The sequence below is a fragment of the Azolla caroliniana genome, unplaced genomic scaffold (genome assembly GCF_043228905.1).
Source record: "Azolla caroliniana isolate FFs.n. ecotype wild unplaced genomic scaffold, voAzoCaro1.0.p SCAF_5, whole genome shotgun sequence".
NCBI lineage: Eukaryota > Viridiplantae > Streptophyta > Polypodiopsida > Salviniales > Salviniaceae > Azolla > Azolla caroliniana.
In genome coordinates, this window is record NW_028230440.1 from 6,468,263 (window position 1) to 6,490,845 (window position 22,583).

A 22,583-nucleotide genomic window follows, 5' to 3' on the forward strand; every position below is an offset into this window, starting at 1 on the left:
ATTCGGACAAGGTCGACACACACCTCTAGACATGATTTATTAAGCATTGGGTAGTCAAAGGGCAGAGGCAAAGCTTCCCCCCAAATGTGTTGACGCCCACAGACTTGTACGAGGACAAAATCAATATACATACATACATATATATATATATATTCTGGTCTACCTCAGTGACATCTCTTACACACCGTACCGTGTCTTCTCACAAGATTGAAGTATGAGAGGTTCCATTCGTTTCTCGAATGTTGTCGAGTTATGTGTGAATGGACCCTTATCGCCCCCTGCGACTATTACATTACTCACTTAAAAAGGGATCCTGTGGGTGACGAACGCCACCTACCCCCCCACCTAACCAACACACAATCCAACCAACCTTTTCTTATTATTTCTACAATACATATACATATTATACTGTATACATATTGATATTACATTACATACTCTTCTCTATTCTTCTTCTTCTTCTTCTTCTTCTTCTTATTATTATTATCAAACCCCCCACGCCAGAGGTCAGGGAAATAAAAACGAAAAACAACGAGGCTACATACGTAAATAAACCAATCCTCAAACTCTCTCTCTCTCTCTCTCTCTCTCTCTCTGTCTCTGTCTCTCTCTCTGTCTCCGTCTCTCTCTCTCTCTCTGTCGATTTTAGGGTTAGGGTTTCCTTTCTGTAGTTGCCGCCTCTCTCATCTTCGCCTTCCCCCCCTGCAGAAATCTTTCTTCTGTTTCTTTCTGTTTTATTCTCGTCTCTCCCCCTCCCCCCGTTTCCAACCGGATCGCGAGCGCCGTTTCGATCCAGGGGCAGTTTCGAAGCCTCCTCCCACTCCCTCCTTCTTTTAGTCTCCTAGAGCAACAGCTCAGAAATCGTCGACATGGGAGGAGGAAACGCTCAGAAGTCGAAGACGGCTCGTGAACGGAACCAAGAGAAGCTCAAGGGCGCCAAAGGTTAGTCGGATTCCTTCTTCATCTTCATCTATCTCTTTTTCATTCCTGCATCTGTTTCCTCTTCATATCTGATCATGTCTATATTGTATCTTTTGTTCTGTAATTTTCCCTCCATGTTCATCTTCTCTGTCTTTGTTAAGGATTGCTTTTGGTATGTATGATGTTATTTATCTATTTATTTTGTTTCTGTGTCTCGCTTTCTTTTTTCTTCTCCGTCCTTGTTTATAATTTTTCTGCATAGTAAGGAATTTATTGCTTCCCTTTCCCGAAACTTCCCCATTTTTTCATGCTAAAGCAGAATTCTTAGTAACGAATTTCTGATCGTTGGAACAACAAATTTTCTTTCTCTCTAGTCATGAAACAGGGATTTCGTTGGTTTCTCATCAAGATACAACGAAAGATTAGTTTCTCTTTAAAAAAATTTCTTTTCAAGAGAAATTAAGCGTTTTATATCGTTTTTTCCTTATCCTAACATTAAAAAATTATGTCGTTCCTTTGCTTTTCTTTCTTCAAGAGAAAGCAAACGATTTTATCTTAGTTTGTCTTTATTTTGAAAATTTTCTTTCTTCCTTTTACCGATTCCTTCCAGAAACATGAACTAAAAGCAGGTAATTCCCAATGCTGTTTCTCTTGATATGTCCATTTTCAGAGCATTCGCTCTGAAGGATATGGTATTATGCTGATATTCTCATTCTAATTTATCTTTGTCGAATTTCCATGTTTGTTGTAAGAAGATTTCATCAAGAGATATGAATTATAATAGTGAGAATTCCTTTTAGCCTTTTTGCTTTATGTATCTTATTCTAAGTTATGTTAATTTCAATGTTTTTGTTTTTTCTGAATACCTAAAGAACAGGGTAAAACCCATTATTGCGTCTCTTTATCGGTAGTTTTGTTTTCTTATCACATAAAGATGTCTGGATAAAGGTTTCGAGTGTTTTGTAATGCAAATTTCGGACTAATGGGAAACCATCGCAAATGCATCGCAAACTATAGTTTTCAAAAAATATAGAAGTGTTGCAGCCTGCTTTTGATATACAATACTTTTCTTAGACCATGAGAGAGACTCTTAGAAGGGAGAACAAAAGAAGGGAGAACAGAAAGAAAAGAATGAAAAAATTGGTGTTACTGTTTCTTCAGTGGCAAGATCAAAAATTTTGAGAGAAAAGGAAACTTTTGTCCTTTAAGTTTGCAATGTGTAACCAAACTGCATGGTGACATGTTGAATGTTTGCTCTATTTTCAAAGATAAAGTAGATGATTGGTGACTCAATGTATAATTAGAGTTATGTCTCTCATTATGTGCGCTATTATAAAAAGTTAATTCTTATGTTCTTGAATAGAAATTGTAAGGGCAGTGTGGCTGTCCCATCTTTTGATTTTCCAATGTGGTGTCCGATATCTTATTACTCATCTTGTCCTGTATATAATATTTTCCACATTAATTTATTGTTTATGGTTTGTGTTTCTCGATTTTGCTTATTTATCTTCGTCTTGGTTTAAAAAATTGATGTGCTATTCTGTTCAGTCTGCTTCTGCCTTGTGACTGTTTAATCTCTTATTTTCTTGAGGAGACATTATAAGTGGATGAATGGTTCTACTGTCATATTCATTAGGTATCTAGTGTTTGTCTTTCAGGTCTTTAGCAAATGATTATTCTAAGAAGACATCTGTTATGAATTAACCTAAGGCAATAAATTCTATAAGTATAATGCTTTAGTATGTTTTTCTTCAATTATCTTTTTTGGTTCTTCTTTTGGAAAAGAATAGTTAATTTCAACTGATCTTTCCTCTTGAAGGATTGACAACTTCTACTCCAGATTTTTGTATCTCTAATCCGATTGGCCACTTCAAGTTGTGAACTATACTAAATGATTATTGTTGGTCTTGTGTTTTTTTTCTTGCAAACAACTGCTAATGGATTTCAATTAATGGTGAATTCAGGTAGCCAGTTGGAAACCAACAAAAAGGCTATGTCAATACAAGTAAGTCAGTGCATTTTCAACTAGTGTTGGTGATTTTCCTGCATGAAAGTCTAATTTAAACATTCTTTCTCTATGTTGTATTGTAGAATTTGAACAAAGCTTGTTTATTTCTTTCATAAAATGATCAATTAAACATACTTTCCCATTGTTGCAACGTATAATTTGAATGACAGTCCATGATTTTCCTTCAGAAGAGACAGTATTAAACATAGTTGTTCTATGTTATATTGTGGAACTAATGTGATTTTCCTTGACTAGAGTCCCTACTGAACATACTGTTTCATTGTTGTAATTCACAACAGTTTGAACAAATGATTGTTGACTATTTTTTGATCAAAGTCTTAAGAAACATGTTTATATGTATGCTGTTGTGTTTTGCACTTTTAACAATTGTTGTGCTGGTTTTTCAACATTTTCAGTGCAAGGTGTGCATGCAAACATTCATGTGCACGACAAATGAAGTGAAATGCCGGGAACATGCAGAGGCCAAACATCCCAAACACGAGGTTACCCAGTGTTTCCCTCATCTCGCAAAATAGTACTGAATGTATGAATGAGCAGTATGTTGTTTAGGCCTCTTTGAAGCATGTGCGATGGAAAAAAAACCTTGATGTATGTGGAAATTGGTTAAGGAACTTGTGAGAAAAAACTCATGTAAATAATAAAATGGTAACATATTCCCACAAACGGTGTTTATGTGTGGTTTATCTTGGTGTGTAATTCCCTGACTTAATGAAATATATTGCTATTTCATAATTGTCTTTATACTTGCAACATTGATTGATTTATGGTGTGTAGATGCGGATACTCAACTATTGAGTGAAATATCTTACAAGTGAAGGAATTTAAGTACCATTGTTTTAATACTCTGTGCAGGCTGCATGACTTACGCTAATTAAGTAATGAATCAATTTTAGATAAACTAGTTATTGTTACAATGTATGTTGCACTTTCTCACCCATCTGAGACCCAGTTAATACGTATGTGAAATGTATTATCTAGTTATTGTTACAATATATATATGTTTCCGAGTCTCAGTTAATGTCAAACATATGTATGATTGACATTTTTGTAATATTGGAATCGTATTGAAACAATAAAATAAAGAAATGAATCAATGTGAAACATTTTATTAAGTGAATTGAATGAGTTGAATGCCCATTTTGGGGTTTTCAGCAATGAGTTAACCAATGATATTTCTGATATGGGTGAAAAGGATATGTTGGCTACATACTCTAGACAGACTTACTAGTAAATCATATTCCATAATATTGATAAAGAAGGTATTGCTCTTAAGTGCAATGCAGAATAGAGTGATTTGAAGACCTTTTATCAAACTCTACAAGTAAACTCAGTCAATATATTCAGTGAAGATGGAATTTGACAAGCAGTACAATCTATTCTAAACTTAAATGGAGCTATGCCCGTATCTCAAGCTCGTTTAACATCAAGAACTAGATTTGTCCAAATGATTTTGCGAATGAAATATGTCTTGTCATGTACACAGGTCTCTCTTATTGTAATGTATGCTGTAGTTTCTACAGTGACAAATGTCTCTTTTATCCAGCCTTAGTATGTTGTGTCTCATAATCATGCATGTTGTAGCTCTATAATCATATTTTGACGAATCTAATTGATGCTAGAATCTGAGTGGTAGTTTCCATGAAGAGCTGTGCCTCAACACAATATCCTAGGTGTTCTTTTTATTGGTAGTTTTTGCAAAGAGCTGTGCCTCAATGTTATATCGTAGCCTCTAGGTTTTCTCTTAGTGAATAGTTACATCGCAGATCATTATTCCACAATTTTTGTCTTTGTTCAACATTCCATGCTCATTAGCCTAAAGGGCATCGGATTTGGTTAGCTTGACCATTATTTTACTGAGATGGCAATGCAACTCGACCCAAGTTTGTAAAAGCCAATTTCTTAGGTTGCAATGTATATGATGTGAATTGACCACTGCTTTTCTTCTAATTTGAGATGCAAAAAGTATAAATTAGAACGCAAAGTTAGTTATTCTGTTATAGGGTACGCCACATAAATTTAAATAGAAATATTATGGAATGATTTTGTATGATACCCATGGAAACGGAGCACACAATGGGAGTAGGCAAGTGTTTATTAAGAGAAATGCAACTTGAACTAGATGAATGGATGCTTCTTGAGTATTGTTCTTTCAAACTAAGCAAATAGTCCAATTTCTCCATTTGTGATAAGTAAGGTCAGCTTGTTTCCCTCTCATCCAAGGCAATGTTCCCCTGTTTCCGCAAACTGTTGTGACCATCTTTATGGCACATATCATCTTTGCACATGTGAGAGTCTAATGGGATCATTTCTTTGGGTGGAAGTGGTGGTGGTGACTTCCTTTGTGGCAGTGAGTGCAATTTACTGTGGATGTCATTTCTTCTATTGTATAATCATTGTTGTTGTTTGTGTTGTCAAGATTTGGGTCATCAGATTTATATTAGTGTTCATTTGTTGTTGTGGTTCTAGTGCCACAACATCTTGTGAATTTGGAGTAGGCATATTCAAAAGAGATGTTCATATGGTCTAATACTATGCATTGCACTTATGAAGCTTTTTAACCTGAATCTGAGAATCTGGAGATTACTCGCCAATTCCAATTGATTTAATGATTATGAGTGCAATTTTGTTGGTTTGAAATGTGGTGACTGGTGATTCATATAATTTTGGAATTAAAATACTTTGAAGTGAGTTGAGGGTGTCATTTAATGATACAAAGCAAGCAGGTGGACATATAATATACTATTGCAAGAGATAGATGGTGCTCTGCTTGGAAGGTATGGCAAAAAAATGGAGGCTAATGGTGGCTAAGTCAGTTGTAGAGAAGGATGTCTGTTTCCATGAAAAAGGATACTGCTATGGATGTCGGCTTTGGAATGGATGGAAGCAAAATGCGATTTATCGAGAAACACAAAACATCAGTAGCAAAATTCCAATGCCGCGAGCAGATTATCTGCAGATTCCGATGTCTGTCAGAGTTAGTAAATGATGAGAGATTTCTATTGATAAACTATGTAATTAAGGCATGTATGGAATATTTACATGGTCACCCGTAAGCAGAGCATAACATTGGGTTCAATCATTAACCAAATTTCTACAGAATAGAGGTTCTTAAGAAGAAGGCAAATTATGAAGGAAAGAAAATATTTGATGGATTGAGACCACATGGAAAGGAATTCCAAGTTTTTGAAAACATAAATATGTTTCAGATTAGGGTAAGGGTTAAAGCTACAATGACTTTTGGTGGACTACCAAGTGGGAAGCTTGATGTGTTAAGGATCAAAGCTAAATCATGAAGCTGGAGGATGACTGCTAAGAGTGTTGGTGGGTGATCAGGATCTCATCTGAAGCAGGGTAACCTTGGAATAATGCTCGCTCCAAAGCGAAAGAAGGCATTTGTACTCTGGCGATGGAAACATGAAGAAGCTATCAAAGGGAAGATGAATTGTTCTGTTTTGGGCAAGGTCATGACTAATGCCAATGTCATATTGGATAACCAGAGGTATCAAGAAGGGCATAAACATTAAACATTAAACATTAGACATTAGACATTAGACATTAGACATTAGACATTAGACATTAGACATTAATCAATTTCCTGAACAAACTCTAGACAATTCAATAACATAAAGTTGATATTACTATTGTGTTTCTTGACCTTCCTCCTAGTTGCGTGTTTGGTCGAAGGACATTCCCTCTAGTTGCAATGACAAATGGTGCTCAACATGCGTTTTTGCGATGGTTTGCATGCTCCTCCGAAAATGCTCCGATGTGGATCAAGTTGCTCCTTCAAGCCCAATGCTCAGAGTGAAGACTCTTCTTGATAGGGGATGGTGCCGATGTGTCCATGTTATTGTCAATAACCATAATTATACCTCTTCAATATGTTTATTGGAAGTCAGGTTGTTGTGCATAATGCAATTAGATATGAGCACATGATAGTCCCATATTTGAGTAACACAATAGTTCAATACTCACCTGACTAATCGTACATAAGTGCGTCTTCAACCTTCGTGCGGTGTTGGATGCATGGCCAAACATGTGTTTTATTTAAATCCTATTTTGTAGCATATCACTATGTCATGGTCCTAATGAGTAGAGATACCTTTGTATTACTTGAAATTTTGAATGTTATTGTGGAAGTTAGTAAAAAAGGGAATGCAAATTTTCTAGAAGTGACATTCTAAACCATTGATGAGGTAATTCAAAACTAACCACTTGTAGTAAGGGTAATACAAAGCTACCATGTGGCTCTGATTGCTCCCATCTCATGTGTGAGGTTGCAATCTTGGTTGCCTATGTAATAATAATGGTTGCCAACCACAATCATTTTAAGTTATGTGATGGATATTGAGAACATACCCAAGAATGTGGTGGTCAATGGTCATGTGCTAGTGCTGATACGATAACACTGTTTGATTTCCATCTATACACCAACAAACACATTAGGTGTCTCTTAAGTGGTTTTTGGATCCAAGGTAGTGTCATGATAAACATGTCAATTCACTAACAGCTAGGCATATTGTCAAGGACAATTAAGTGCAACAAGTATGCAAGTAATCACGTAGTTTAATTCGACTTGAATAAAACACAATTATTAGGTTGCTATTGCTTGGTTTTTTGAACCATTGTTAATTAGATATGAATCGATCACGATAAGTAGGGGACTGATTCTTTAGTTTTTACAGGGGATGGGAGTAATTATTGATCATTTCTATGTCCCATCGATATGGTGATATTTTACTCCCAAAAAGAGTTATGTTAGTGTATTGGTGACGAAAGGCATGGGAGGAAGAAGGGAGAATGAGAGAGACATACATTTATTGGTACTAACCATTACTGGGCTGTAAAAAATATCAATGTCAAGCTAAGTTTTTCACAGAGCAAACAAACTACTTGTATACATGATCTCAAATCACTAAAATCAGGAAAGGTTTTTATAACAAGGAATCAAAGTCAATACTCAACATTTGAACACAACATAGGGGTACATGATTACCACTACATTATCTACATTGTTGCATGCTCAAATTTTAGAATTTTTAGTTGGTATATCTAAACACATTAATTAATTCATGGGGACATTCATAGGTTTCCAAAAGTTGTGTGACGAGACATTGCTTTGACAATATTATGCCTAAGCAAGTGATGGCAAATAACCTTGTTTTAATACATTATATGCAAATAACATTGTTTCTATTGAGCATTCATATCTAATTCACATTCTCCTTATTTTTAGCTTTAACATGACAAAAAGTAAATGTAAAGAAACCTTGCCTTGAATAGAAACTAGAAAATGTTATGATCTCAAAATTTTAAATGAACTGCTTATTACGAATTTTTTAATGCTAAATCGTTAGTGACAATGACGGATTACATTTAGGTTGACTATGTTGGAATACCGCAATTCGAAACATGTCCTATGGTTTGCATTGGATGGGTAGTCCAAATTTTGAAATTCCGAGAAAAAGGTGGAATAAGACACGATCAATAAATATAAGAATCAATATATTCTTAGGGAAATGGAGTAGTTTTTTGTGTAAGTACGGAGATCACTCTTGATATCATACTCTGGTAATTCTTTTCCTTCTCTTGAGCATGAACGGCAATATTATATTAGATAATGAATGAGACATATCAATACCACTAGGGATGGCATAACACCATGCATATTTGCCTTTTAACATGGAAAGCATTGCCACTTGGTCGACTTTGAATGCAACCATGTCTTTTAAGTCCTAACACTACATATTATCGACCACAGACCTAAACATTTAACAGTACCCTCTTCTAATTTGTTTTCTTGTTGCTTTGAAGATTATGTTTGTTGTAGCTACCAATTTTATGCACAGAAAATGCTTGCATTCATGAAATATTTCACAATAAATCATACACACGAGTCAAGACCAAAATACAAAAATTTGTACCTTACATTATTCAATATGTATGTTGTACAATTTTTTATGAGAGTTCTAGGACTTTTCAACTAAATTTGATTTGTTTTGTAATGAGTGGTTTACATTGTTTGTTGTGTTTACGTTCAAGTACACGAGTTTCATCTTTCTTTGTTACACCCTCATTTGCCTCGTTCCCTCAAATATTCATCGGAAGGTACCTTGCCAATTTTAAGTTTATATAATTAATCATTCAAGATAATGTGGACAACTAGACAAAAACTTTAACTAAGAGAATGAGTATGATACATTAAAACATCAAAAGAAACCTTTTACCAAACAATTATTGCATTCTCTAAAACCAATCATTTGATAATGATTAGTTGAATCAAAATTATTTCATGATAATTGTCATTATAAACGTTTCATGAGAATTGAAATAACATGAAAACAATGTTTTCCTTCAATTGCTATGTATTCTTGTCACACGGTTGACTTTTCTACACCAGAATGCCATTGTATGTATATACCGATATACAAAACATCATCAAATAACCATATTGACAATACATCTTGCCTTATGATGGCGTAACAATGATTTGTTAACTAATACTTTGGATACCCTAACAATATAGTTTTACCTCAATCTATAAATTTTCGTTAATACAACATTTTACATGGATAACATCCACATTTATAATCAATTATGCAAAACATGTCTGACATGCATCTTGAGTTCTTTATTCAAAAGAGGACTTAACAAACACCTCATATGTAGGTGCAACTCCATAAACAACCTTCCCAATTATACAAAGCCAAGACCAACATGGGACCAAATGATTGACCATGAGTCCTTTAATATGTATTTTCTTTCTTCAATTGATCACGATCACTACTTGGTACAATTGTTGTATCAACCATATGTTTGAATGAGTTCTTGTACACAACACGATGATCATAGTGGAGCACCACAAGTTGATGGTCACTATGTCATGGCCTATGTCACGGTTTTCATGAAATTGAGGTCAAATAATACAAAGCCATTTCCATTTTAGGAATGATATAAATTAATTTGACATCTTGATTCTTAACAAATATACATTATGAACTTTTGGGCTAGCCAATGCACATACTCATATGAACCTTCTTGAAACCAACATGAAAACAATTTTTTTTTTTAAAACATATTACATTAACATATATTTTTAAACATATTACTTTAGCATGTAGGTACATGTTACAAATTAGCCTCCGCCAAACCATTAGAAATCCAAATCCTTTGCTACAATGTAAAACATCTCTTGTTTATTCTCAATTGGTTGAGGTGTCATTGATTGTATCTTTATTTAGAAAATATAAATCCAAATCCTCTACTAAACATAAAACATCTCTTGTTCATCCTCAATTGGTTGAGGTGTCTTTGAATGTATCTTTATTTAGAACATTTAAGGCTTATCTCTTAGTTCTAATTCAATAAAATTGGGGTTTGTGGTTTGTAGATATGGTATCTTTCTCTTACTACCAAGAAAGGGGGCTACAAGATTATAAACAAAATTAAGTGGATCATTGGAATGATAGATGCATGGATTAGTAAATGAAGGTTGCAACGAGCACTACAACTTGACAAAGAATCACTTTGACACCCTAGATTATTATTGGCCAAACAACTTTAAAATACCCTAAACATCGAGAGGGCGGGAGACAAATGATGAATGCATGAGTTTTTAGGGTTTTACCTCCACTATTCAAGTTGGTGTCTTGCGTCTCTTTCTAGTGCCTTAAGCTTAGATGCTAGAAATATGTAACTATAATTTTGTGAAGGGAAATAATGTCATATTCCATTTGAAATATATTACTAATACCCTAATTAACATACACAAGCAACATAGTCATATTGTGATTTGTGGGGTATTTCCTTTATCAAGCAACAATAGGCAATGCCCAATGGACTTGTAATACATAAGGGACATGATATGGTTTTTAACTTGTATAGAAGATTTTTTGGTGCCTCAACTTTGGGGCTACCTTTGGTCCTCATTCACTCACCCTTTACATGCACTAAGAGCCACTTTCCTCTATGTAGCCTTTCGACACTAATTAATTGTGATATGCATGTTGTTTACTTAGCAGTTATCTATTTAATTGGGACACCCTGTGTGTTTCTTATCTAGACTTAATCATCTACTTTATTAAAACAAATGTATTTCTTTATTAGTTTAGTGATTCGTTGTGCATTAATTTTAATTTAGCTTAAGAAGCCTTCAATTATTCTACAGTTGCATGGAGTGGAGAGTAAGTGTTTTTTTTGTGTTGAGGAATTACATGTCTTTTTTATTGGTTAGGGACGTTTCCCAATCCTTCAATTCGTTCATTGGGAGGAAGGTGATCCCACATGACTTGGTAGTAACCCTTGGAAGTGAAATACACCAAGGTATGAGTCATGTTCAATGGTTCCTTAAGGTTTTGAGGAAATTCAATTCATTTGTGGAAATATCTTTTGATATACATACTTTAATTGTAACTTACAAGCCCTCATCATGGCACTACCGTTTCACTCACTTGTACATATCTTTATAAACTAGCTTTATTATCATTTGGTCCATATTTATCTTAAATTACAAAATTAGGCTGAATTAATGACTTTCATATCTACCATGCTATGGTCTATCCTTGTATTGGCATGATCCTGAATGCTCTCCTCAATCTAGCAAAGTTCAAACTTGGGGTAGTCTATGTCATTTGGTAGCTAGTTGATTCTATAACAATGGCAATGATCATTCAATGGAGGTTGATAATGGGTAGACGATCTCGTTTTTTGCTATAATATGTGTACTAATGGGCATTGTTAGGTATTGATTACTTGAGTGCTTAAATATTGATAGGGGTTAAGAAAACCATAGAGGTAAGTGGCACAATATGAAGGAAAGTCAAAACCAATGGATAAAGAATAGTTTGATTAATAAGTAGGAGATAGAATGGTGTGACATGGACTAGGGGTAACAAATGGTGATCAATATCTAAACTCACTTAATGGTAAATGTAAGATGAGTGAAACTCTACTTGGAGAACAAATAAACTTTGAATAATGAGATAGGTATTTCTCTTCTATGTTATTGAGAGTAACTAATGTTTGATGTTAACCCCATTTTCTTGACTTTTTCTAGAGTTATGTAGGGGTCTTCTTCTAGTGTTAAATGTGTTGAAGAAACTTGTCAAAATTTCTTCCTTGGCAAACTTATAAAATATTCTTCATTTACATATAGTTCTTTACATATAGCTCTATATATAGTCAAGGTTAATTGCAGTCCAATAGGAATAGACCAAGTCACCTATGACGTAGGTGCATAACTGAACTATAGTTCAAAAACCTTTACTTAAATAAACTAAGGTTCAAAAACTTTTCTTTACATGATATTATGTTCTTGTGTCCTTAACATCTCCTTTCAAGTACGTATAAACCTAATTGTTTTTATTTATTTTTTATAAAAGATTTTCTTCAATAGTATTAAGAATATAACGCCCGAAGGCTACGACTTGAACCTAGTTACCAAGGAGGTTACAACTTTTCCTATACAATGTTGTAAAATACAAGGATGTTTACATTTGTTGATATTCAAGAAAGAGTCCATGGAAGTCGATATTGCCATTGAGGTTCTTGAGTTGACATTGTAAATAGGGGCACCTTTTTCCATAAGTGAAGAAGCTTTTTCCTTTTCTTGTTCACAGTATCTGGGGAACCCTGCATATAGTCATATTGGCCACGGACTACTGCCAACAAGTTCTCCCATATCTCAAACAACACATCTGAGAGATGAATGTCTACCCCATCATAATGTCGGTTACATCGATATTTCCATAATGCCCATAATGTTATTGTGGTCATAGTTTTCCAAATTTGGACAGATCGCATCTGCTTGCGAGGTTGCTGGAAGGGACTAACTAATATCAATATTCTATTATGTATTGTCATTGCCTCATGAACATTGTTTGCCTCATACAACATCAAGCCAGAGTGTAATACTCCCCACATCGTTGATCCCCATGAGAATAGGAAAACTACATTGATTGTTTGGAATAAAGACATGACTTTCTTCCATACTTGTTGAGCAAAAGAACAAGACCATAGGACATGCTTGGTAGTCTCCTGAGGTTCATGGCAAAAGCCACATTGCCGCAAATTGGGTGCTACATTCCCTTTCAATGAATGACCAACGGGTAGTGCCATATGCACTAATAACCACCAAAAGAGAATAAATTTAGTTGGCCCCTTGAATGACCATATCCATTTCCAATAGGTTCTCAAATGCAAAGTGGAAACACCCCAATTGGTCCAATGTTTCTGAGCTGCTAGTATCGTTACATTCTGAGAGAGTAGTAATGATCTTCCAAGTTTTATTGAGTACTGAAAGAAGGGGACCTTTACGATATTTCCCCCCAAGGAGTATGACCAAAGCTAACCCCCCGGATCCCATGTTAATCTTGCAACAAGATCTTTTGTGTATAGCCACAAGATATCACACATATGAGCAACTGATGGATAAGGATCAAGGATCCATTTCTTTCCAGTTTTAGCAACCACTCTAACTGGTGCACTTCGCAAGTCCTGTAGATAACTGCAATCAAAGGTATAAGATTGCAATCTATTGTTGTCTAGGACCTCAAAATAAGAAATGCACCCATTAGGTGAAACACTGTTAACAGCCATTAATGTATCATTTGTGAAGCATCCAAACCATAGATGTTCCTGGCTAGGTTGGAAGGTTGTAAAAAACGAAGAATATGTTGTTGATAAGGTGGATGTCATTATCTTGGCACCATGAATTGATTGTAGATGTGCAAGTCGATCTTCTTGCGGCATTTGTTGAAAATGAGTCCAAGTTCTTACAGATGTAGCTGGCCCATTATCCAATTTACCCCAAGCAAGGTGAGTACGCATGCCCAATACTTTTCCTCCATTATCCCGAAATAGAGAATTAGCAAGCATAGGCTAATTAAGTAATGCATCCCAAGTAGAAGGTTTGTCCTGTAGCAAAAATGATTTAATCGCATCCACGCTCTTATGATTCCAAGCAAAAATCTATTGGATGCATGATTCCTCCTTGGCGTTTTCATGTCATTCAAGAACAACCAGTTTAGAGAGGGTGACCATGCTCCTCCTGTCTTAGGAGTTAACTCCATTAACTGATAACCTAATTGTTTTCTAAGCTTAATGAACCTATCCTTAGGCAATGAATTAGTGAGGATGTTAGCTATTTCATTTGTGCTTGTAAGTTGTATCTTTAACATCTTCCCTCAGGTACATTTTCAAATCATATTTTGCAAATGTGGTATTTTGCATCATAATTTCAATATCAAGGTGCAAATCTTCATTCAAAGAGTTTTCCTATTCTATTGTTGTTATCAAAGTAAAAACAAGCGGGTATATATGAGAGTGTGATGTTTTGCATTATAATTTCAATATCAAGGTTCATTTGGTTGTGTAACGTGTTTTACGGGTCAAATTGAAGCAAACCATTGATTTGGCCTACATAAAATGATATTATTTTTCTTGCAAACCATGTGGATTGTTTTGCATTGTCTTAGCAAAAAAGGAATAACATCCTTGAAACCAATTTGACACACTTTTGTGGTCGATTGCCAAAGTTCTGCATCAACTTGGACAAGTAAAACCACAATGCAATTGTTTTAGCCCTTGGGTGAACTATCAACTACCTCCAGAGTATTTAAAGCATAGACGAGTCATCTAAAGCAAACCGAAACATCGTTCACACATAAATGATTGGATACATACCAATCTGGATCAAACTTGTGATGAGTTTCCATATTGCATTTGTGAAAGGCAATGTATCATCAATCAAAGAAAAGATAGTCTATCACTAATTATAACACTGATGTAAGAAGATTTAGAAATCTATAGTAAGAAGTGGAAGGCTCAAGGAAGAAGCAAAATAAGAAGGGGGGCGGAGATGTCTTCAAATGATGTCGTAAGGGGACATGGAAAACGATGACTATTCTCATGGGGATCAACGATGTGGGGAGTGTTACATTCCAACTTCATGTTGTGTGAGACAAACCATGTTCATGAGGCAATGACAATACGTAATAGAAGATTGATATTAGTTAGTCCCTTTCAGCAACCTCGAAAGCAAGTGCGATTTTCCAGATTTGGAAAATAGTGACCACAGTAACGTTATGAGCATTATGGAAATGTTGATGTAACCGACTTTATGATGTGGCAGACATTCGTCTCTCAGATGTGTTGCTTGAGATATGGGAGAACTTGTTGGCAATAGTCTGTGGACAGTATGATAATGTGCATGGTTCCCAGAGACTGTGAACAAGAGAAGGGAAAAGCTTCTTCACTTATGGAAAAAGTTGCCCCTGTTTACAATGTCAACGCAAGAGCCTCAATTGCACTATCAACTTCCATGGACTCTTTCTTGAATATCAACAAATTCCAACACCTTCTACAAAGTTCAATATTTGGTTTTAGGATTATTTTACATCATTGTACATAAAAAGTTGTAACCTTTTGGGCAGACGGGTTCAAGTTGTAGTCTTTGGGCGTTTTTTCTTAATACTATTGAAGAAAATCTTAATAAAGAAAAAGGGGACATGAAAAATGTGTTTTAGGAAATGCCGAAGGAATAACATTGAACTACTCACTCATATCACACAATGTAGGAATGTATGTATGTATGTGTAAGTAAGTATGCATGAATGTATGCATGTATGTGTAAGTATGTATGTATGTGTAAGTAAGTAAGTAGGTATGAATGTATGAATGTATGTATGTATGTATGTATATATGTATGCATGTATGTTTGTGTGTATGTATGTATGTATGTAGGTACGTATGCATGTACGTGTAGGAAAGAAGAAGATGAAATAGTAATAAGTTTATAAATTATAACATAAAGAGTTCAGACAATGAGAGTTTGGATTTGCTACAATGAGACAGACACGTGCAAAAATGATTGGAGGGAGGAGGAGGAGCGGAGATGGCGTGGCAAACGGAGAGCTGTTGTTGGATTCTATTACATTAACATACATTATACATAATACATTAGATTACATTAGTCAATGCTCTGAATTTTGTTCATTGAATGCTCTGACTTTTGTTTTGTTTTTCCAGGCCTCTCTGTTAAATGCTTGTTATTATTATTATTATTATTATTATTATTACGTAGTATGCATGATTCCTTTGTTTTCTGTGTGGCATTGCGGGATAAAAAAATCTTCCTTCGTAGCCTTAAAATCTTTGCCTCCCATACGCAATCCAGAGACATACATACATATACATATGTATGTATGTATGTATGTATGTATGTATGTATAGAGAGACAATAGAGACAGAGAGAGGCAGCAGGGGAGGGAAAGAGTATTATATCTTTGGATCTCTTGGCCATTTTATTTTGCTCATATAAGAAAAAGCAGAGACAGAGACTACTCTTAACGTACGTGTGTGTGTGTGTGTGTGTGAGAGAGAGAGAGAGAGAGAGAGAGAGAGAGAGAGTCTGTGTGTGTGTCTCAATGTCATGATTATGTTATCATGCATAAATGAATATAGTTTGTGTTAGTCAAATAAATAAATAAATAATATATATATACATACGTATATACGTATGTGTGTGTGCATTGTGTATGTATGTATGTATGTATGCATGCATGCATGCATGCATGTGTGTGTGTGTGTTATAAAAGTGTATGTAGGAACGATTGATTATATGCATATGTATATGCATGTGTGTCCAATGTGTATGTGTTTGTCTTCGTGTAACATTGGTTTGTGACTTTGTGTGTGTGTGTGTGTGTGTGTGTGAGAGAGAGAGAGAGAGAGAGAGAGAGAGAGAGAGAGAGAGAGCATATGGGCATTGATATTGTAAAGCCTCAAACATCACAAAGTAGTAGGTCACCATAAAAACTCTCAACTTAGGGATGTACATAATTGGAGATGCTCTAGAGCGTAAGAGTTGTGTGTGTGTACATATGAAGATCCACTCGTGATAGCATTATACACTACCATATAAGAGAAGAGGAATTTGGATTAAAGTTTGAGTTACATAGAGACTTTGATCTTCAACTAGACAGAGATTTGGATTGATTTGATGCTCTTGAGTCGTCACTTCGATTCCTACATCATACTCATGCAACTCGAGGACATAATGGAAGACGAAAATACAGATTAATTAATATGAAGTCTCACATACTAGAAAGAGGGAGGGAGACTCTTTGATCGATGGGATGCCCTCAAATCCTAAGTACTCATGAGACTCCAATTTTTAGAGATTTATTGAAACATGGAGATTAGTGTGAGATGTTGTTGGACACAATTCTCATAGATTTGAAAATTTTGAACATAAACTTCTAATCAAGCCCATGTCATGATGATTTACGTCAACCAAAATTTCTTGGCTTTGGACCTACTAAGTGCAATTTACGAATAGCAATTATGTTTCTCTCTACCCAAGACTCCTTAAACTTTTGAGTATGATTTTCTCTTGTGCAATACTATCTATGTCCTTAATTAGCACTAACCATGTGCATGTTTGTTTAATTAACATTCATCCATGTACATGATCAACATGTTATGTTCGACAAGCATGATTAAGACAACATCTGGAAACTCAACTAATAGCTGAAAATTCCACAACACCTTGGTCCCATATACTTATATTAGGGGCTAGATATTTTGGTTGACCCAAGTGAGGCAATTTGTGTGGCTGAGCTACCCTTTCTTATTCTTGAATCTTACAATATTGTTATGAAGGACCAAGGTACCACTATTAGTCAACTATGCCCTAGAAAGACTTTAAGATACAAAGTTTAAAACATGTACATGATCATGCCATACTACTTATAAGTTTTGCTCAAAATTTTCATGGCATAAGGTTGTTGTATATTTTGGGGCAAAACATTTTGATATTTTTTTGCAATTTACAAACGATTTTAGTTGCATAACAAATGGGTTTGTTATGTGTCACGATGTGGACTCCTTTTATACACTAGTAGGGAGTCTAATGTATATCAATGCACGTGGCAACCATGAATAATCACCGAAAACTTTTCATGGATAGATATTACAAGCTTAAAACACACATCTAATTCTCACACATTCACATACATTTATGGTAATAAATTTATATGTGTGTGAAAGTATTGATGTTGTCACCCACGAAGTTAATATATTGGTGGGAGCCTAGAGATAAACATGCATAATTTCATCATTCTCACACGTTTCTAATTAATTATAAGGTCACCGAATGTTATGCCATCATTGTACCTTCATATATCTGTTAGTGCAACCTTGATTAGGACAACACATGAAGGCGTATATCAAACTCGACTCTAATTTGTCATGGACAATGTTGTCTATTTTCAATAGCGATGTCGTTATTTCAATAAAGGGCAATGCATGTTTGAAACAAGAATAAGTGAATGCTCACCTTACCTAAAAAGAGAACAATGAATGTTGCAATCAATAAGCAAGACCATTGACCTACCATGCAATAGGTGAAAATTTGAAACTTAGATAAGTAAGCCATCTCATCATCCCACGACTAATTTCAATAAATGTTTGCCTCACCTAAAGTCTCCAATTAATGCCAAAACAAGGAAGTCATGAAATACTCCTACATTAGAAAGCTATGAGGACATCATCTTATTTAGGGGATTCTTGTAAGCATGATATATTGCCTACTGCAACAATTTGCCATTATTATTGAGCATCTTTCTCAAAATAGCAACGTGGAGGGTCTCGAGATATGGTAGACTCATATTTAAAATGATAATAATAGTTCTTTTTGTAGATCTATTAAAAGATGTCAACGATCATGATCCCAATCTTCATTAACCTTGTTTCCCATTGAGTTATGAACTTTGCAACCTAACCTCTTATAGGCTATACATCAAATGATTATTAATGTATCGATGAGCATGTGTAGCTAATGTATATAAAATAAGCATTGTTCATGTCTCCATGTGTAGTAACATGAAATTTCACACTACATGAAAAGAGGCTAATTGATGCTATGCCAAGGAAGTATGGAAGCGATCTCTAGCTAATATGTGTAATGTAAGTATTATTCATGTCTCAATGGGTAGCAATACTACATCAAAAGAGGCCAATTGATGCTATAAGCTTGAAGTGAGTGCGGAATTGTTTTCTAACTAATGTGCGTAATGTTAAGTACTATTCATGTCTCAATGGGTAGTCATATAAAAGCTATAGGTCAATCGGTGCTATGGGCCATGGCAAGGAAGTGAATTTGTAACCCTACAATAAAAAAATATAAATCATTGTAGGGAGGTCATATGTATAATGTAAATATTCCCCATACAACATTTTAAAGGAGAAGGAGCATGTGTAGCTGAACTACATACATAAAAAAAGGTTAATTGTGTTCGTGGTGGTTTATTATAGGCCGAAAGGCTACAAAGGACACATAAATTTGTAGATCGTAGCCCTAGTAACTAGAGGTGGTCATGAGCTTGTTATATGTTGGTACAATTGTTGGTACAATGCCAATATTAGATTAGTGACACTCCATGTTACATATTATTATTAATGCACCAAAAGGTTTGTATTCAAGACGTCAATATATCGATATGGCACAATAGTACTAATACTATTAAAATTGAAACCAATGCCAATGTGTATGTGTCAAAATGCTATGTAACAAAGAAAGACCTATGCAAAGAAGGCATACATGCAATCAAGACTCATGAAAGTGTGGACGTCCTACCTTAAAAAAAGTAAATTAATGACATTGAATAGGGCATTTTATAAAATCTATGTTTGTAGTTTATGTATCCATACAAGATACTATATATGGACATGAGAATGCCACTTTTGTGCACTTTCGATGTTTTGATATGTATTTCGATTGAATATGGTTGCTTGATGAATGGAAGATATAGAGTGCTTAGTGGAACCAAACTATATGAAAAGAATAGTGTGCTGGTTATTGGATTAGAAAAATATACGAGCACATCATATAAATGTGTTATTAGTATATACATCTGCATATATGATATGCGTATAAAACCACAAGTTATTATCCTCACATAATTAAAATAGGCCATACACAATAAAAGGTCTTTGTCAATTCATTATACATTCACAAGTTATTATCCTTTTATAATTTGAATAGGTCGTATATTCCAATAAAAGCCCTTATAATGATATGGATCATCATCACTTGGCGACAACCACTAGCTCAAAATCTAGTGGATTTTTTTTCTTTCCAAAAAAGGCATTGCTTTCCCATTAGTTAGGAGAAACATCTAGGGGGTTCGATCTTCTCATCTTGATGTATGAGTTTGAAACTTTAATAGTGCTATAATGTAGTGCAGAAAGAATGCATCAATTGTCTCAATTAAGGCATGCATAAGTGTTAGTAAAAGTATCTTCCTAGCTAATTCTTGAGTGCCATGTTGTTGCTTCCAAATTCATTGTTCTCTTATATGTTTTGTCAATATGCAATGCACATGTTTTGGTTGTTCAAATCTATTGATGCTATGTTGTCCAACTTCGACTATCTATCATCCATGATAGGTAGGTATACTATGTATGAACATACGAAACCCTACAATTGTCTCGACAATTCAAAAGCTTGAATGTGGTGATACAATGCCTTGAGAGTTTGGAATTGACATCTGTGGGGTGATTCTAAACTAGGTAATAACAATTGTCATTTAATGTTCCTAAAATAGGTACTTTTAAAAATGCACTTATAAGTTTTTTAATAAAAGGGAACCTTCGTCCTTGAATACCATGTGAGATATATGTGTGTGTGTGTGTGTGTGTAGGTGGTTTACATATAATAGCCCCCTTAGGAAATTTGAAGTGTATTTAACTTAATTGATGTAGGACCACAATATTGGTTCCTAACCTAATGACATAATGCAATATACATAAACCGGATGAATGATTTAGTTGTCAGTGCCAATAAGAGTTAATAGTATTAAACTCAACATTGGGCAATTGTGAAGAAAGTAAATTATATGATATTTAGCACGATTAATTATTTTTCTTATGTAATTTGAGTTATTCTTGTGTGATGCTTAGTGATAGGGGAATCATTGTCAAGTTCAATTTTGAGGAGTTTGTGTAGTGATAAGAAGGTTGGGTTTAACATCCCACGACCTGTCCTAACACATTGTTTAAGTATGTGTGTCTATGCCACATGGATACACTTTGGAGGATTAGAGTTAATGACACATTAGGCCACAACTCTTGGTGGTTGTTGAGTTGCCTAAATAATACGACAAAGTAGAACAACATGATTAGAATACTTCAATTTATTTATTAACTTTTGTCTTGTATATGTATAGTGCATCCCCTAATTTTGGGATTGTATGTGCTCTTTCTCTCTCTCTCTCTAGTAAACGTATAGTAACTTGTTAACCCTAGTTCTAGTCATTCATACACAAATATCTTACGAAACCAACTTGTAGTACAATATATTTAACTCACATTGCTAGTCATTCATAACATAAATCATTCAATATCTTGCAAAACCTCCTAGTAAATGTTGAGAAAAGGTCATAAGGAATAGATGGCTGTTGACCACTAGATACCTATGTACTTAAACATAATATAGGTGATGACATCAACAATGTGGCAATAAAAGCGTCGGAAGTGTTTTTAAGTCACTATCTTTTAATCGAGGGGATAGTTATTACACGACTTGACATATGCGAATTAGCTCGATAGGTTGACATGGAATGCATGGGGCTTCTGACGTTCTCTTTGTATTCTAATTGTACTGATTGTTCCCACACTTGAGGCTCCTTCTCTAACACTCAGAACTAATTAATTGGCTTGATCTCTCTCTCTCTCTCTCTCTCTCTCTCTCTCTCTCTCTCTCTCTCTCTCTTTGTGTGTCTGGGGGCTACAGTGAAGGTAACTCTCAGAGAGTGCCTAGCAGAATGATTTGAACCCTCTAACTTACGATGTATGTCGCTAATTCTTCCTCAAAATCGGCACACACATCGAGATTTGTACGATCTCTCCGCTCTCACTTTCATCACCTGGTGGGGCGGGGGGGATCAATCAATGATATGGCTTTTAGCTCCCATGTAAGTTGTGTGTGTGAGTAAGCAAGGTCATAAAAGTATAAGGTACTGCATTTGTTACTTGCAAAATGTGTATAAATATATTTTCTACTTACCAAAATGTCCACCCTATCCATCACTTTCAACAGGATCCAAAACAAAAAGTCATCACCTCAATAAAAAAGGAAAAATGGAAAAAAAAAACCCTAAGAAGAAGAAAAAGAAAGACCTACATTTAAATTAAAATTTCTAAAACCTAATAAAATAAAAAAAGCAAAAGCACAAAAACAAGAGGTGATTAAAAAAAAATCAAAGCACATAAAATGATATTCTAATTTTTATTTATCTCCTCAAATGCCCTTCTTTTATTTCAAATACCCAAAATAATGTACTCAGATAAATAATGATTAATGAAATCTCCTAACATATCATATAATCCTGGGGAAAAAAATGAAGAAATGAAAAAAATAAAAATAAAAATATAATTGAAAGAAGCCATTAGATATGTTGTATATATAAGGTTGAAAGATATATAGATTATATATATATATATATATATATACATATTTATGTATATGTCCTCTTCATCTACCCATTTGTTTTCTTGTTCACACTGCTTAACTTTGTATGTATTCTATAGGCTCCCCCAATTAAGATTTCCAAAAAGAAAAGAAAAGAAAAGA

At 34.7% G+C, this 22,583-nt stretch overlaps 1 protein-coding gene across 1 annotated transcript; it reads left to right on the forward strand.

The window, feature by feature from the left end:
- The first annotated feature begins 652 nt into the window (after positions 1 to 652).
- Positions 653 to 3,682, forward strand: LOC147863946 (uncharacterized protein At2g23090). The gene is made up of 3 exons (XM_087320587.1): positions 653 to 942; positions 2,886 to 2,926; positions 3,346 to 3,682. The coding sequence occupies exons 1-3, from the start codon at positions 870 to 872 to the stop codon at positions 3,463 to 3,465; spliced, it is 234 nt and encodes a 77-aa protein (XP_087176713.1). The 5' UTR covers positions 653 to 869; the 3' UTR covers positions 3,466 to 3,682.
- Positions 3,683 to 22,583: the final 18,901 nt, after the last annotated feature.

Coding starts and splice junctions, on each gene's coding strand:
- LOC147863946 (XM_087320587.1), top strand. CDS start 870: ATGGGAGGAGGAAACGCTCAGAAGTCGAAGACGGCTCGTGAACGGAAC. Junction 943..2,885: donor GAAGCTCAAGGGCGCCAAAG/GTTAGTCGGATT, acceptor TGGTGAATTCAG/GTAGCCAGTTGGAAACCAAC. Junction 2,927..3,345: donor AAAAGGCTATGTCAATACAA/GTAAGTCAGTGC, acceptor CAACATTTTCAG/TGCAAGGTGTGCATGCAAAC.